Genomic DNA, 16,692 nt, shown 5'->3' with positions numbered 1-16,692 from the left:
CAAATGGAAAGGAGGCCCTGGAAACAGAGTTAAGAGCACAGGCAGAGGAAAGCAGAGAAAGGTTGGGAACAAGACGACTGGAATAAGAAAATCACCAGACTACAAATGTAGGGAAAATGATTTTATTTTCAGTTTAGCAAATGCATTATAATGGTGTTGAGAATTTACATCTTTCGGCTTTATTTGCACTGTACAGGAGGTCATACATTCCTTTCTATTTCTCTGGTGTTGCATGATATGCAGAGTCTGGTAACTCTGCTTTCCGTTTTTGTCTGCATGTTTTTTGCGGTTCCTCATTTTGTATCAGGTGAAAAACATGCTGGTGCATCTGCAGTTAAGGTGAAGGATTCTGCTGTCATGTGGTGTCTGTGTCCATCTTGTTCCAGTTTCCCAGTAGCAGGTATATTGGCGCTCTAATGTATTTCAGTAGCATAATTAAATCAAATAACTACTTCTGATGGTTACAGGTATGGGTGGGGACAGAGGAGATTGCTTATGGGGATGGAATGGATCTTTCCAGGGATAGGCGGGTGTATGGGTTAGATTCCAGTGTTGTGCCTTGACAATTTTTGTGCCTTGTAAGCATGTGCAAGATGAAAAAGGTTGAAAATCACGGAGTTAAACTCTGGAACTTGTTGCCAGAGGATGTAGTAATAGCAGTTAACATATCTATGTTTAAAAAAGGTTTGGATAAGTCCATAATCTGCTATTAAGATAGACATGAGGAAAGCCAATACTTATCCCTGGAAGTTGGTAGCATGGAATCTTGTTACTCTTTGGGTTTCTGCCAGATACTGACCTGAATCAGTAGCGTAGCCAGGGTTTAATTTTTAGATGGGCCTGGAGGTAGACTGAGTGGGCACAGGCCTAACATTTCCTCTCCACCCGCTACCACCACCCCCCCCCCCCCCCCCCCCGTGACAGCCCCCTGCACATGGTCAGTTCTGGTCATTTTTACTGACCTGAAGCGCCGTTCTCCCTCCAGCACCGGCGATTCCCATAGCCAGCCTTCTGCCAGCGCGCATCATCGGGACCTCTTCTCAGGCACGTCCCGCCTACTCTGCAACGTCCTGTTTTCCGCAAAGGTGGGAAGCAAGAAGTTGCAGAGTAGGCAGGAAGTGCCTGAGAAGAGGCCCCGACGACGCGCGCTGGCAGAAGGCTGGCTATGGGAATCGCCAGTGCTGGAGGGAGAACGGCGCTCCAGGGCAGTAAAAGTGAGCAGACCATGTGGACGGGGAGAGCGGGCAGAAGAGGCTGGGTGGGCCTGGAGCAAAAGTGGCTGGGCCTGAGCCCGTCCAGGCCCACCCGTGGCTACGCCCCTGAGAATTGGCCACTGTTGGAAGCAGGCTACTGAGCTAGATGGACGTGGTCTGACCCAGTATGGCTAGTCTTATGTTCTTATGCCGATGATTCATTTCTGTGGAGCTACTGTCTGGTTTCTGCTGAGAAGATTCTAGTGACATTGCGAGAGACCCATAATTACTGAATTGTAGCAACAAGTACTAGAGGAATATTCCTGGCAGGGGAGATATGAAAACACATTTAAACTGTAAAATATCAGTCTTCTTAATGAAGAAGAGTCTGGAAGAAAAACCATCAACTAATCACAGGAGGTGGGAGGAAAGTGTTAAAAACCACATTATGGCAAGCTGATGTGCTTCAAACTAAATGGCTGGTTTCCTCAGATGAAGGAGATTCTCCGAAGTTTCATTTCCCTCCTGTGCATATTAGTGGGAAAAACTCATTATATTAAAGAACGCACCTGTAACTGTGAATAATCAATTCTGGACTGCTCAGGCGATTTTAATGGCATATTATCAGAGTCTGCTAGCGATACCAACCTGTAAAGGGGGTTGTCTGGATAAGCCGAGCCACTTAGTTGCTCACCCCACCATCTTTTCCCTGCCTCCAATTTTTCTACAAGTCCGCGAATTCGAGAGAGTAAATCCGGGGTCTGCATGGCCCGTTTAGCAGATCTAAGGCCATCTGGTCACCCTCCAAAACTGCCAGGCAAGAAACCCAATTTGAAAATGTTAGGAACTTCGTACCAGAGAATCACAAAGTCTCTCGAGGTTGGTTCCAGGATAGTACAAATACAGCCTTCCTTTCCCCCATACATGATCAAATAACGGAATTACAAGACTGCAGCTACTAGAGTGGAACCTTGTTGGAACTGACCCTCAGGGTACTGCTATTGAAGTATAGCCGTTGGTAAGATTAGCACAAAGACTTTGCATCTTACAGGTCTCCAGTGGTGTGTTTGTATATGATGTGTGTATATGTTTGTATGTGCGTGTTCATATAGGTTTATGTGTGTGTGTGAGAGAGAGAGCGAGACTGTGTGCATGTGTGAATAGTTAAACACAGAGAAAACATTAAAGTTATACCTCCTGTATTTTTAAAAGCCTGATATAAAGAGGCTCAGACAAAGTGCTAGATTCTATATATGGCGCCTGAAAAATCCACGCAGAAAAAAAAATATGCCTAGGTGTATTCTCTAAAGTACGCCTAAATTTTATAAAATAGTGTTAAATTACTGCTCAGTATATAGAATACACTGAGTGCCTCTCCACATGACCAAATTTGGTCCCGTCCATTTAAGCCATGCTTTATTTAATTGGCGTAAATCCCGATGCCTAAATTAGGTGCAGAGCGGGTGTATTCTATAATAATGCACATAGATTTCAGAAACACCCATAACCACACCCCCTTTTCAACTATACGACTTAGAATTTACATGCACCTAAGAGGAAAGGCTAAAGCGACTGGGACTCTTCAGCTTGGAGAAAAGGCGGCCAAGGGGTAATTTGATAGAGGTCTATAAAATAATGAGTGGAGTGGAAAAGATAGATATGGAGCATCTGTTTACGCTTTCCAATAATACTAGGACAAGGGGGCATGCGATGAAGCTGGAGCGCAGTAAGTTTAAAACAAATAAGAGAACATTTTTCTTTACTCAGCGCGTAATTCGACTCTGGAATTTGTTGACGGAGAATGTGGTTAAGGCGGTTAGCTTAGCAGAGTTTAAGAAAGGTTTGGACGGCTTCCTGAAGGAAAAGGCCATAGAATGTTATTAAATGGACATAGGGAAAAATCCACTATTCCTGGGACAAGCAGTACAAAATGCTTTGCTCCGTGGATCTTGTCGGGTGATTGTGACCTGGATTGGCCACTGTTGGAGACAGGGTGCTGGGCTAGATGGACCTTTGGTCTGTCCCAGTGTGGCGATGCTTATGTCTTATGTCGTGTTACAGAATACACACAGCGAGTTGTGTGCATAAACCTTAATTAATGTCAGTGCTGATCACTGCTTGTTAACATCCAATTGACAGCGCTGATTAACTAGTCACCCAATTAACTTACACTTGTTGTTATAGACTATGCTTCGACTTCCACAGAGAAATTAAGGCACGATATATAGAATTTTGGGGAAAGTAAATATCACAGAAGCTTATCTCTGAAATTGCACAGAACGGAGGCCATGGTAGATCTCAGTTGGGAAGCAGGTTAGCTTGAAGGAAATATCAAGTCTACTACATCTCAAATACTATGTCCACCACCAGGAGCATCCAAATTCGTTAAAGTCATCCAAAAATGATGTTTTCATCAAGAACGGCAGAAAAATCACTGAAACGTAGTGTCACTCGCTTAGGCTCAATAATTTCTCTGTAGTGATAGAAAACCAGCTGAAGATCTCAAAACCGCTGCAATTATTTGGTCGCATAGTGTAGGAACTCCATCTGGTGACCACGTTAGCAAATCACTAATTGCTCCCTGATGCGGAACCACGTTTCGCCATGCTTCATCAGGAGGAACAAAGAATGTTTTGGAGGGACTATAGCCAAACCTCACCCACGAGAGCCATCAACCTCAAGCAAAAACTCTAGTAATACCCATATCATGGGGTATTGCATAAATAAATAAGATACATAAAAATTATCAGCAGTTCCAGGTCATAAGAAACGATGGATCTTGTTCAGGCTTTAGCCTATTGCATACATGGAAATGCTCTTCTTGCTTTTCCTAAGGAAATTAGAACCAAAAGTCCATCGGGCATTGTAGTCTTTAATTGACAATAGGGAAAGGGAAATGGGACTTGATATACTGCCTTTCTGAGGTTTTTGTAACTACATTCAAAGTGGTTTACATATATTCAGGTACTTATTTTGTACCAGAGGCCATGGAGGGTTAAGTGACTTGCCCAGAGTCACAAGGAGCTGCAGTGGGAATGGAACTCAGTTCCCCAGGATCAAAGTCCACTGCACTAACCACTAGGCTACTCCTCCACTCATTCCACCAATAAGAGCCAACCTCATCAGTGATGTCACAATGGCTTGATTGCCTGATAATTGGCTCACTTCTGATATTGTGATGTCATAAGGGAAAGGGGGAAAGGGAAATAGGACTTGATATACCGCCTTTCTGAGGTTTTTGCAACTACATTCAAAGCGGTTTACATATATTCAGGTACTTATTTTGTACCTAGGGGCAATGGAGGGTTAAGTGACTTGGCCAGAGTTACAAGGAGCTGCAGTGGGAATTGAACTCAGTTCCCCAGAATCAGAGCCTGCTGCATTAACCACTAGGCTACTCCTCCACTAGCAACATTCCCTGTAGAAGCCTGCCCTTGCAGATCACCAATGTGGCCGTGCAGGCTTCTGTTTCTGTACGTGCAGGACGTCAGACTCACAGAAGCAGAAGCCTGTGCAGCCTTCTACATGGAATGTTGCTAGTGGAATAGCAACATTCCATGTAGAATCTCCAATAGTAGCAACATTCCATGTAGAATCTCCAATAGGGAAATGGGACTCGAAGTACTGCCTTTCTAAGGTTTTTGCAACTACATTCAAAGCAGTTTACATATATTCAGGTACTTATTTTGTATCAGGGGCAATGGAGGGTTAAGTGAGTTGCCCAAAGTCACAAGGAGCTGCAGTGGGAATCAAACTCAGTTCCCCAGAATCAAAATCCACTGCACTAACCACTAACTAGGCTACTCTTCCACTCAATAAGCTTGTCCTGCCCCCACCTTCGAAGGCAAGGTTGGGAATCTGCATGCTTCTCTGCGTTTTTCTTCCTTGCTCCTGCCCTCTGGAACTTGCTTCCTCAAAATCTTAGTGTGAAGGAGTCGTATAAATCTTGCCGAGCACTCAATCATTATAATTTGGCTTTCGGATAATGAATTGGTGCTTTGATTTGGCCTCGGAGTGTCTCTTGGTTTTTTTGACCGATCTCTGTAATGAGAGAAAAGAAAAGAAATAGCTGATGATTCAGCTCTGATGACAGCTTAGTTGTATTTTATGTTCTTATTAGTAATGTTTGTGATTGATGGAATCGGCGAATGTTTGTGTTGAGTCTTTGGTCTTCAGCATCTGAGCGTTACTATTAATTATGGAATTCCTCGTCTGTGTGTTGTTTTTAATTGTTATAATTTCATTGTAAACTGTTTTGGTTTGACACAAGAGAAACAGTATATCAAATGTAATCCTATATAATAATTCTCACCTCCAACGTTCTGACTTGCTGCCTGGGATCGTGGCTCATTCCAAGTTGGTCTGCTAGACTCCGTAGATCAGGCTGACATCACCGTAGCCATTATGATGTCAACTTCAGAACCCGGGGGAAAAAAAAAACATGCCTCACAGCTGATCCATGTCCAGAGGAGGGTCACTGGACATGGGTGACTGGAGGGGGGGCAGGGGAGAGAGGAGGGTCGCTGGACATGGGTGGCTGCAGGGGGGCAGGGGGTCGCTGGACATGGGTAGCTGGAAGGGGGCAGGGGAGAGAGGAGGTTCGCTGGACATGAGTGGCAGGAGGGGGGCAGGGGAGAGAGGAGGTTCGCTGGAATGGGTGACTGCAGTGGGCGCAGGGGGAGAGGAGGGTCGCTGGACATGGGTGGCTGCAGGGGGAGAGGAGGGTCGCTGGACATGGGTGGCTGCACGGGAGCCGAGGAAAACCTTGCTAGTGCCTGTTTCATTTGTGTCAGAAATGGGCCTTTTTTACTAGTAAACTATAAATGATAGAGAGCCAGTGATTAAGCTCGAAAAGACAAGTGGCATGATCAAATTGCCTCGTGTGACTCTGTAACCTGGGGGTTTTCAACCCAGACCTCAGAGTATACCTATCCAGTCAAGGGTTTGAGGACATCCTCAGTGAAACCCCCCATCTGGCTGTGTGTTCCCCGAGGGCTGGTCTGAAAACCCGTAGCCTAATAGAAGTATTCTGAACTGACTAAAGTCAATGAAGCAGAGCTTGACTTAAGGCCAGAGTAAATGCTTAAACCAGTCCAGATGTGCAAGCAAGAGAGTAATTTGCTTGGCTAAATTGCCCTGACAGAGGGCAGTAGGCTCCTAATGGATGATTGCTGAAGAAGGAGAGATGCTAGAAACAGCCATAGATTTACAGACTCATTCAGGGAACTGAATCAGAAGACAGTTTTAGGAATAGGACATATTTGCAAAAATTATCAGAAAATGAATAATGAGTGCTAGATGCTTATTAACATAGTTCTGGTTTGTTTATTCCCAGTTCCATTTTTAATTTCTATAATTACAATTTATAATGTGCTACAAGCCATGACTGCCTCAGTTTGGATTTCACACATACACACACTCTCTCTCTCTCTCTTTCTCTCTCTCTCTCTCTCTCTTTCTCTCTCTCTTTCTCTCTCTCTCTCTCTCTCTCTCTCTCTTTCTCTCTCTCTTTCTCTCTCTCTCTCTCTCTCTCTCTCTTTCTCTCTCTCTCTCTCTCTCTCTCTCTCCCTGTCACTACACAGACAAACTTTCTGAAGTATGGTTTTCATTGATTTCCTAAATCTCAGTTAGCATGATTCCAATCTAACATCTAAAGATACTGCTAACTTTCATATCAACACTAAAATTTGGAACCCCTTACCTAAAACCATCAAATGCACCGATGATTATTTTTAATTCTGAAGTCTATTGAAAACTCATTTCTTCAGTCTAGCAGTTAAGGAAATAAGCCCTCTTCTCAAATAAACTCATGGCATTCATTTTTACCTCATCCCACCTCCCACTACTCCTGCCTATCCCATCTAATCCTTGCCCTTATCTTTTCCCTCCATATTTCAATTATTTAGCTTAAATCACTAAGGGGTCCTTTTACTAAAGTGCACTGAAAAATGGCCTGCTGTAGTGTAGGCGTGGCTTTTGGGCCCGCGCAGAATCATTTTTCAGCGCGCCTGTAAAAAAAAGGCCTTTTTTATTTTTGCTGAAAATGGACATGTGGCAAAATTAAAATTGCCACATGTCCATTTTGGGTCTGAGACCTTATCACCAGCCAATGACCTAGTGGTAAAGTCTTACGCGGTAACCGGGCGGTAATGACCTACGCGTGTCAAATGCCACTTGACGCACGTCCGATATGCGTGGCAGAAAATAAAAATTAGCCACGCGTATCGGATGTGCGGCAAAAATGAAATTACCACAAGAAGGTAGCCATGTGGTAACTCCATTTTGGCACGCGTTGGGCACACGTAGGCACTTACATGGCTTAGTAAAAGGGCCCCTAAATATTTAATTGCATCTGTTCCTAACTCAAGCTTTACTGATCTAACATTATATGGCCTGGAATTGTGGTCACCATTGGCAGGAAGTGCGTAACACTGGGCTTCGTAACCCTGCCCAAGGGACCCCACAGTCAGTCAGATTTTCAGAATATCACAATTTATTTTATTTTTATTTTATTTATTGCATTTGTATCCCACATTTTCCCACCTTTTTGCGGCTTCAGTGTGGCTTACAATATGGGTTAGATATTGGAAATACAATTTGTTACAGATTGGTTATGGATTACATTTTGCATAATTATGCGAAACAATTGGAGTGTCCTTGGGAGAGTAACAATGGAGCACAAACATTGAAACATTGGTAGGAAACAATGGGAGCTTAGAGGGCGATAAAAAGGCATAAGAACATATGATATATATCTTTCTGTGATTGAAGGTAAGAATGATGTGATGTTACAGGAATGAGAGTTCAGAGGTGAATGTGTGGTGCATTCGTGAACAGTAGGTGTGGACTTTATGTGTTTTGGTCCTTTCCGTAAATTTTTTCGAAAAGATGGGTCTTCAATGATCTGCGGAAGGAAGCTTGATCGTTGATTGTTCTTAATTTGCGTGGCAGTGTATTCCAATACTGCGTGCTCATGTGAGAAAAGGTAGATGCATGTAGTGCTTTGTATTTCACGCCTTTGCAGTTGGGGAAGTGGAGGTTTAGGAAGGTTCGGGATGATCTTTTAGCGTTTCTGGGTGGTAAGTCGATTAACTCAGACATGTAGGCTGGGGCTTCGCCGTGAATGATTTTGTGGACTAGTGTGCATACTTTAAAAGTGATGCGTTCCTTTAGTGGAAGCCAATGAATATACATGTGATAGATATGAATCTACTGGGTCTCCATTCTATGCAGATTTGCTCATGCATATTCATTGTGGATACCCTGAAAACCCAAGTGGCTGTGGGGTCTCCAGGAGAGGTTTGGAAAGTCATGGAGTAACAACATCTCAGTGACTCTCACACCTTTTTGTGAAGTACCACGAAATGATTAATGTGAATCTGGAGCTTTTGAGTGAACCAGTTCCTGTAAAGACACATTAGGCCACTCCTGGCTTTGTAACATTTTCTAGTGCATTTTGGGACCTGTAGTGCTAATTTCAGATGGCAGTAATAGGACTGCAAATTCCCATAGCTGCCGAGAGGGCAAAATTCCCCGGGCCCGGCGCCACAGTCCCACCTGCCCTCCGTCGACCGTCTGCCACCGGGTCGGGCCCCCTGCATTGAAATCACAGCGCCTCTCACCTCCGTGTGAAAGCGCAGCAGGGCAGCAGATTGCCTCCCTTCTGCCCTCCTTCCCTCCCTGTGTCCCGCCCTCGTCTGATGTAACTTCCGCGAGGGCAGGACACAGGGAGGAAAGGAGGGCCGAAGGGAGGCAATCTGATGCCCTGCTGCCTGCAGCGCTTTCACACGGAGAGGTAAATTCTATAAATGGCGCCTAAAAATTCTGCACTGAACAAAACGCTTAAGTGGTATTCTATAAGCCGTGCCTAAAGTTTGGCGCAGTTTATAGAAAGCACACTTAAGGAGAGTCGTGTGTAAATTTAGGCGTGGCCATTTGTACCAACATAAGTACATAAGTATTGCCATACTGAGAAAGACCAAAGCTCCATCGAGCCCAGCATCCTGTTTCCAACAGTGGCCAATCCAGGTCACAAATTCCCGGCAAGATCCCAAAAAATGTACAAAACATTTTATACTGCTTATCCCAGAAATAGTGGATTTTCCCCAAGTCCATTTAATAACGGTCTATGGACTTTTCCTTTAGGAAGCCGTCCAAACCTTTTTAAAACTCCGCTAAGCTAACCGCCTTTATCACATTCTCTGGCAACGAATTCCAGAGTTTAGTTACACGTTGAGTGAAGAAAAGGTTTCTCCGATTCGTTTTAAATTTACTACATTGTAGCTTCATCGCATGCCCCCTAGTCCTAGTATTTTTTGAAAGCGTGAACAGACGCTTCACATCTACCCGTTGAACTCCACTCATTATTTTATAGACCTCTATCATATCTCCCCTCAGCTGCCTTTTCTCCAACAAAAATGTGGTGCAAATATCCACACCTAAATTTACGTGCAGAGCACCCTTATTCTGTAATTACACGCTGTGATAAGTAAGAGGTTGTCCTATACGGTGTGGGCCACTAGAGGGGCTAGAAGAAGGAGGTCGCTAGGACCGGGGAGAGCCCTGGGAGGGCCACAGGTGCAGGCGGTTACGGGCTGGGTCCTGTGTTGCTAATTAACCACTTTATACCCCACCTGAGTTGTGAAAGGAAGGGAAGTGAGCTAGCAGCAGAAGAAGAGAGAGCCCCTGAAAGATGCTGGCTAACCTTATGGACTTGGGGTGGACTGGGTGTCCAAAGGAGATCAGCAGGCTAAAAATCCTGGGGTAAGAAATCCCTAAAGCATTAGTGTTTGACTGTGTGTCCTCAGTATTTATAGGAACTGTATGATCAGTGGAGGGACTGTGTGTCCAAAGAAGAAAAGACTGTGTGTCCGGAACTGTGTGTTCAAAGAGGGGACTGTGTGTCCAGAGAAGAAAAGACTGTGTGTCCAGAACTGTGGGTTCAAAGGGGGGACTGTGTGTCCAAAGTACTGAGAGAAGCAGGCTGCAAAGCCTGGGGTTGAGAGTCCCCAAAGTATTGGTGTAGTACTGAGCCCATGTATCTGTATGGGGAGGCTCAGTGTGAAGATCTATGAAAGTCTAAAGTATTAAGCTAGAAGAAGTGTGCCCAGGGGCTGGAATAAAGAGTTGCCTGAGAAATATGCAGTTGGTGAGACCTGTTTAATTTGCTTAGTGGGAACCAGGTCACCCTGAGCGAGAAGGGGTAGCACACTAATTTGCATATGATCTGCATATTGAGAACCAGGTCACCCTGAGTGAGAAGGGGGATATCACAACGTGTAACTCAAAGCTATGCCCCTATTCCACTCTGAAACGCCCCATAACCCTCCCATTTCCGCACCCCTTTTTTTGGACTGCTTATAAATTTTAGGTGCGGATACCACACCTAAATTTGGTGCCTTTTTACTAAGCCGCGTAGGCTCCTACGCGTGCCCAATGCACGTCAATTTGGAATTATCACCTGGCTACCTTGTGGCCCTGGTGGTAATTTCATTTTTTACGTGCATCCACTACGCACTCCGGAAAATCATTTTTATTTTCCAACACGCGGCATTGTACATGCATTGACCATTACATCCCGGTTAACACACAAGACCTTATCGCTAAGTGAATGGGTGGTGGTAAGATCTCAGACCCAAAATGGACACGCGCCAATTTTTATTTTGCTGCACGTCCATTTTCAGTTTTTTTAAAAAAGCCATTTTTTACAGGCGCGCTGAAAAATGGATCTGCTCACATCCAAAACACGCAGCTACACTGGCGCAGGTCATTTTTCAGTGCACCTTAGTAAAAGGATCCCCTTTATGCACGTTGGTCCCAATTAAATTTAATTAGTGCCAATAATTGCTTGTTAAAAAGGAGGTTATTGGCACTAATTGGCTTGTTATTCAATTAAATTGTGTGTGCAAATCAGAAATGTGCCTAAATTTGAGCGCACAATTTTTGGAGACCTTTACACAATCAGAGGGTCAATGTGTGCAAAAAAGATAACTGGGTGAAAAACAAGCAAAAACGAATGCTAACAAAACTTTTTGTGGGCTGTGCACCCCCTACATCTGGCCTTTTCACACAGATTGGTTGGTGCAGATTGGTTTGCTACCTCACCATAGGTTGACTGGACACCGGTCCCCCTGCGCCCGTTCCAGCTGGCTTTTATCAGTCCTACCTGCCAGACATGAAGAGTGATAATGTGGTGTCCTGGAGGTTGCCTGCCTTCAGGACTGAGCTGACCAGTGTGTTAAGTCAGGGGTCAGGCAGACAAAGCTTTCTTATTTCACCTCTTCCGTTGTTGAGAATTCTCCGGACCCCCAGGTGAACCAAACAAGCTGCTCCAGTCTTGGCTTTGCCTCATTGCACTCATGGTTTTCTACTTTTGATTTTTTCATTGAATTCCCTAAGAAAATCAGAACTACAGCTCCAAGCATGCAATGAGGCAAAACCTCGACTGAATGAGCTTGTTCAGTTGAACTGGGAGCGAGATGGCAAACCTAGCTGTTAATTCTCAAGCTTTGTCTATTTGAACCCCAACGTACACATCAGTCGACTCAGTTGTGAAGGCAACATGCACCTCCTGCCCCCCCCCCCCCCCCCCACCTAGTCACTCACCACGCCCTGGGCAAGTGGGACACCTGGGACGGCAACTGTCACCCACCATTCATCCAGCTGTCCTTTTTGCGACCTCCAGAAGAGCAAATAGACCAGTGATTTGATGTCTAGTTTGTGTTTGCATGCAGGGATGCACAGAAGAGGAACAGCACATCAGGAAATCAACTTCTTTAATAGAAAGCCAACACCACCATCTGCTGCACTGCCTGGAAAAAACGACCGTAAGTAACATCAGCAGCTGGGCAACTGACCTGTCCTTGCCTCCTCTTTATCTGCTGTTGGAAGTAACCATAACTCCTTACAGCTGCTTTATGACTTCCACCCCACCCCATTATGATCGACAGTTATTGATATATGTGCTAAGACCTGATGACGGGTCGTGGTTGCAAGACGTGTTCTTTTTGTTTTGCAAAAAGACCAGCTTGCTTGTTTCAGTTTGCAAGGCCAGGGGCGTAGCCGTGGGTGAGCCTAGGCCGGCTCAGGCCCCTCCACTTTTGTCTCAGGCCCACCCAGCAGCCAGGCGCACCATTCCTGAAGCTGGTGGGGATCCCCAAGCTCTGCCAGCTGAAGAAACGTGGAGCTCGGCCCGAGTCAGAAGAGGGTGGGGGGGGGGGGGGTCAGTCAGCGACAGCACTTTGAGCTTCTGACACCAGCACCCTGAGCGTGCTCTGTTCTTCCCATGAGAACTGAACATGGTCGCAACGCCATCAGCAGCAGCTCAAAGTGCTGCCACTTATATTCGAATCCCTTTTCTGACTATCTTCCCCACGGCTTTCAGTGATTTGACGTTATGACATCATGACCAAATGTTGGAGGAGGGGCAGATGGAAATTGAACTCTTCAACTGTTAGGCTTTCTGTGAATTTAGCACAGTCGTTAATTCAGCCAGGTAAACACTATGCTGACGACCTGCACTGCGCTTTCGTGGCTTTTATTGATTCTCCCCAAATTAGCCAGGTTATCCGATCCATAAATAAAGAGAATTCCATTGGGGATGGGTGAAAGAACCCGGCATTCTGAGCTGTTTTGATTTTCATTTCAAACTCTGGTTATTTTTGCAACCTGAAGAAAAATGTAAAAGGGTCGATATTCGGCTGGTAGCGCTACGCCCAGAAATTCAATGCCGGGCCACATCTGGACGTTAGCATTGAATTTCTGGGTTTACAGAGCTCAATAAGCCACAGCTGATTAAGGGTCCCTTTTACAAAGCGGCAGTAGGGTTACCGTGTGTGTATCACGTGCCAAATTGACCTTACCACCCAGTTAGCGCGTTCAACCGGCAATAATGTCGAAGTTGTCGCGCGCTGTTTCCTGCATTCAAAAATATTTTTTCTATTTTCTACAGTGGGGGGGGGGGGGGGGCGCGTTCCTAGCAGTAATCGGCAGCGTGACCACATTGGCGTGTGCTGCATGAGTACTGCGCATCTAGCGTGTGAGCCCTTACCGCTAGTTCAATGGGTGGTGGTAAGGACTCAGGCAATAAGTAGCAGGGCGCGGCTAGTTCCACGCCAAAAACACACGCCCACACTACCGCAGGCCACTTTTTACCATGACATAGTAAAAAGACCATTAAGTGCGATATTCAGCACTTAACCAGCTATGGGTTACCACATAAAGGTAGGACTGACTTTTATGTGGTCCTATTTAAGCAAGACCTTGACTGGTTTAGTGCTGACTCCGCCCTTGAAATGCTCCCAAAAATAGCCGGTTTTCAGTTGGGCGCTAACCGGACAGTTTCAGCTGCGCTAGCCGGTTAAGTGGGGCTGAAAATGAGTGGTTAGCCACAAACAAGTGAATTTACCTGATCAGGAGCCATTTCTGACTGTTTAAGGGGCCTTTTTACTAAGTCGTGTAAGCATCTACGTGCGCCCAATGTGCGCCAAAATTGGGTTACCGCCCAGCTACCACAGTAATTTCATTTTTGGCGCGCATCCGAAAAAGAATTTTTATTTTCAGACGCATGTCTCGGATACGCACCAAGTGGCATTTGACACACGTAGGTCATTACCGCCCGGTTACCGCATGAGACTTTACCGCTAGGTCAATGGCTGGCAGTAAGGTCTCAGACCCAAAATGGACACGCATAGTAAGTAGGATCGCTCCGAATAACTTTATCTCTTTAACGCAATAATCTCCCCGTGAAAGCTCATCAATGATACGAACCACGACAGCAGGGCCGCCGAGAAGGGGAGGAAGGGGGGCAAAATTCCCCGGGCCTCCAAGGGGAGACCAGCGCCGGGGTCAGGCCACCGGCACTGCAGTCCCCGGTCTCACCTGCCTGCCTCCTCGGTCCGGGCCCCCTGCATTCGAAGCGGCAGTCACAGATCGCCTCCTGTCTGGCCTTCCCTCCCTGTATCCCGCCCTCACGGAAACCGGAAGTTACATCAGACAAGGGCGAGACACAGGGAGGGAAGGCCACAAGAGAGGCGATCTGCGACTGCCGCCTTGAATGCAGGGGGCCCGGAGCCGTGGAGGCAGGCAGGTGAGACCGCGGACTTCAGCGGCGGGGGTGGGGAGGCGGGGCAGCCTTTCCCCGGGCCCGGCCTAGTCTCTCAATGGCCTTGCACGACAGAGTAGGCTTTTCAGTCCAGAGAATATCTGTCTACACTTCATTTGAGTCATCTTCCCACTTTGAAATCAGTTTAGATTTCCAATGCAGTACTATCATCGTTTTTGGCTTGTGATACTCCTTCCAAAATATTTCCTCATACTTTCAAAATGCATGTGACAGGTTTCAAGCTGTCTGTACTGATGCAGACTGCACCAACTTTTCACCTGTGTAAATTACTTGAAAGCTAATCTTTCGATATCCTGTTGGGCCAAGGGAGAGACAGCACCCAGATGGGGATGTCTAGTACCCACACTGCTGTGGGATCATCAGCAAAAGGACTTGCTGAACTTTTCTTTCTCTAACATTTGAAGAGTCAATTCCTAATGCCACAAACGGAATGAAACAAATAATGTAATGATAATCTACAAACAGGTTTTTGAGGGCATGCAACCTTCCACTTCACCAAAGAATACCCAAATGTTATTACGCTTTCTGCAGCTGAGGCTGGTTGAAAGTTTGCAATCGTGAAAAAGTTGCTTTAGTGATTAGCATATGGAAATCAGGATATTAAAAACATTTTGTGATGCCAAAAAATTTAGTGCCAGAGCAAAAAGTGAATTTGTGGACTTGTCTTTCACTTTTAACCATTCCTCAAAACGAGTAGTTTTCACTCTCCAATTCTATGATTTGCTCATCAGCAGAACTGAGAGAGAATTTTTTGATCCCAGAATTGAAAAGGAGTGAGTAATAGGCTAGGTGTCAGTTCCAAATGCTCTTGAAACACACATGCCTTGACATCCTGCTCAAAGTCACTAAGTACAGGGTCGCTGAGGGGGGGGGGGGGGGGGGACAAAATTCCCCCAGGCCCGGGCCTCCAAGGGAGGCCCAGCACTGCAGTCCCCTGCACCCGCCCCCCTCCGTCCACCACCGGGCCTGGCCCCCCTGAATTCAAATCATAGCGCCTCACCTCGACCTCGCTCCGTGTGAAAGAAGCGCAGCAGCTGCAGTCTGCAGATCGCCTCCTTTCGGGCCTTCCTTCCCTGTGTCCCGCCCTCGTCTGACATAACTTGCACGAGGGCGGGACACAGGGAGGGAAGGCCCGAAGGGAGGTGATCTGCAGAATGCCGCACACGGAGCGAGGTCGAGGTGAGGCGTTATGATTTGGATTCAGGGGGGCCCGGCCCGGTGGTGGACGGAGGGGGGTGGGTGGAGGGGGGCGACGACGATGACCTTGGGGGTGGGGGGCAGTGCCCCGGGCCCGGCCCAGTCTCTCAACGGCCCTGACTAAGTATGTGAAGCTGTTCACTTTGGAACCTATGGCAAATGTGTTAACAAGGAGTTGAACATTTTCCATTCTGCGCAACATTGTTCAAAAGTAGCCAACTTTCATTCGTTCGTCTTCAAAAAGCCTCAGTGGTGGGGCTGGTCAACCTTCACAGCTCCACTACAAGTTCTTTGAAGAGCTTTGCAGTTTTGCATCCAGATTTACCAGTTTAATCCAGATTGACTAAAGGTATGCGAAAAGTAGGCGTCTTTTTCTAAAAGTGTGTTAAACAGTTATCTCTAATTCTCTAAAGTTGCGCAGTAGCAAAAAGTACCACTCTTACCAATTGCTAGAATAGTCAGTTTTTACATAGAACTTAATAAGCTAATGAGATTCTATTTGACATTAATGATCAATTATTGGCTAATTGGCATTTATGAGCAGTAATTAGCAGTTATGCACGTAACTGTCCATAGTCTATAAATTGTGCACACAAATTCCAGAGCGTGCACCTGCAAGGGGGTGTGGTCCTGGGAGCAGCAGAGAGGGTTGGGAGCATGTCTTGCAGTTGTGCATGTGGGTTGGAAAATCCTGCATTCATTCGTCTACAGTTAGGCGCAAGTATTTTCACCAGCCGTTGAATTAGCGTAAGTGCTCGGCATGTAGACTGCAGACTTCCACTAGTATTCTAGGACAGCGATTGTCATTATAGAATCTGTGCTCGGCATGCAGCATCCCAACACCCAACTTTAGGCGGTCTTTTGAGAATTGCCCCCCACCCCAAGCACAAATTAATGCGCACTGTTAGGTAACTGTTATCACTGTGGCATGACAGTGCATGCAAACTGGCACTTTAACTGCATGCTTTGTTAGGCGGTGGGAACTGGGTGTGGACTGGACACTGCGGTTAGCATGCAGTACTTACCAAGTGTTGTCACTTACACAGTGAGGGGACCTTTTACTAAAGGGTTGGCGCACGTCAACAGGCTTGCCCAGTGACATAACTACATGGGGCCACAGGGGCATTGGCCCCCTCAAATTTCCTGTGGGCCCCTGATTTTGCTGGTGGAGGTCCCCAA

At 46.1% G+C, this 16,692-nt stretch overlaps 1 protein-coding gene across 3 annotated transcripts in view; it reads left to right on the top strand.

Annotated features, from left to right (window-relative positions):
• KCND3 (potassium voltage-gated channel subfamily D member 3) overlaps positions 1-16,692 on the top strand; it is a 328,170-nt gene that overhangs the window by 299,454 nt on the left and 12,024 nt on the right. For all 3 annotated transcript variants that reach the window (XM_030221906.1, XM_030221905.1, XM_030221907.1), the window contains exon 5: positions 11,927-12,019. In XM_030221906.1, the coding sequence (XP_030077766.1) occupies positions 11,927-12,019 (93 nt within the window). The remainder of the gene's footprint in view (positions 1-11,926; positions 12,020-16,692) is intronic.

Source organism: Microcaecilia unicolor, chromosome 12, assembly GCF_901765095.1.
Source record: "Microcaecilia unicolor chromosome 12, aMicUni1.1, whole genome shotgun sequence".
In the NCBI taxonomy this organism is placed as follows: Eukaryota; Metazoa; Chordata; class Amphibia; order Gymnophiona; family Siphonopidae; genus Microcaecilia; species Microcaecilia unicolor.
The sequence above is the reverse complement of the archived record's forward strand: the minus strand, read 5'-3'. Positions and strand labels throughout refer to the sequence as shown.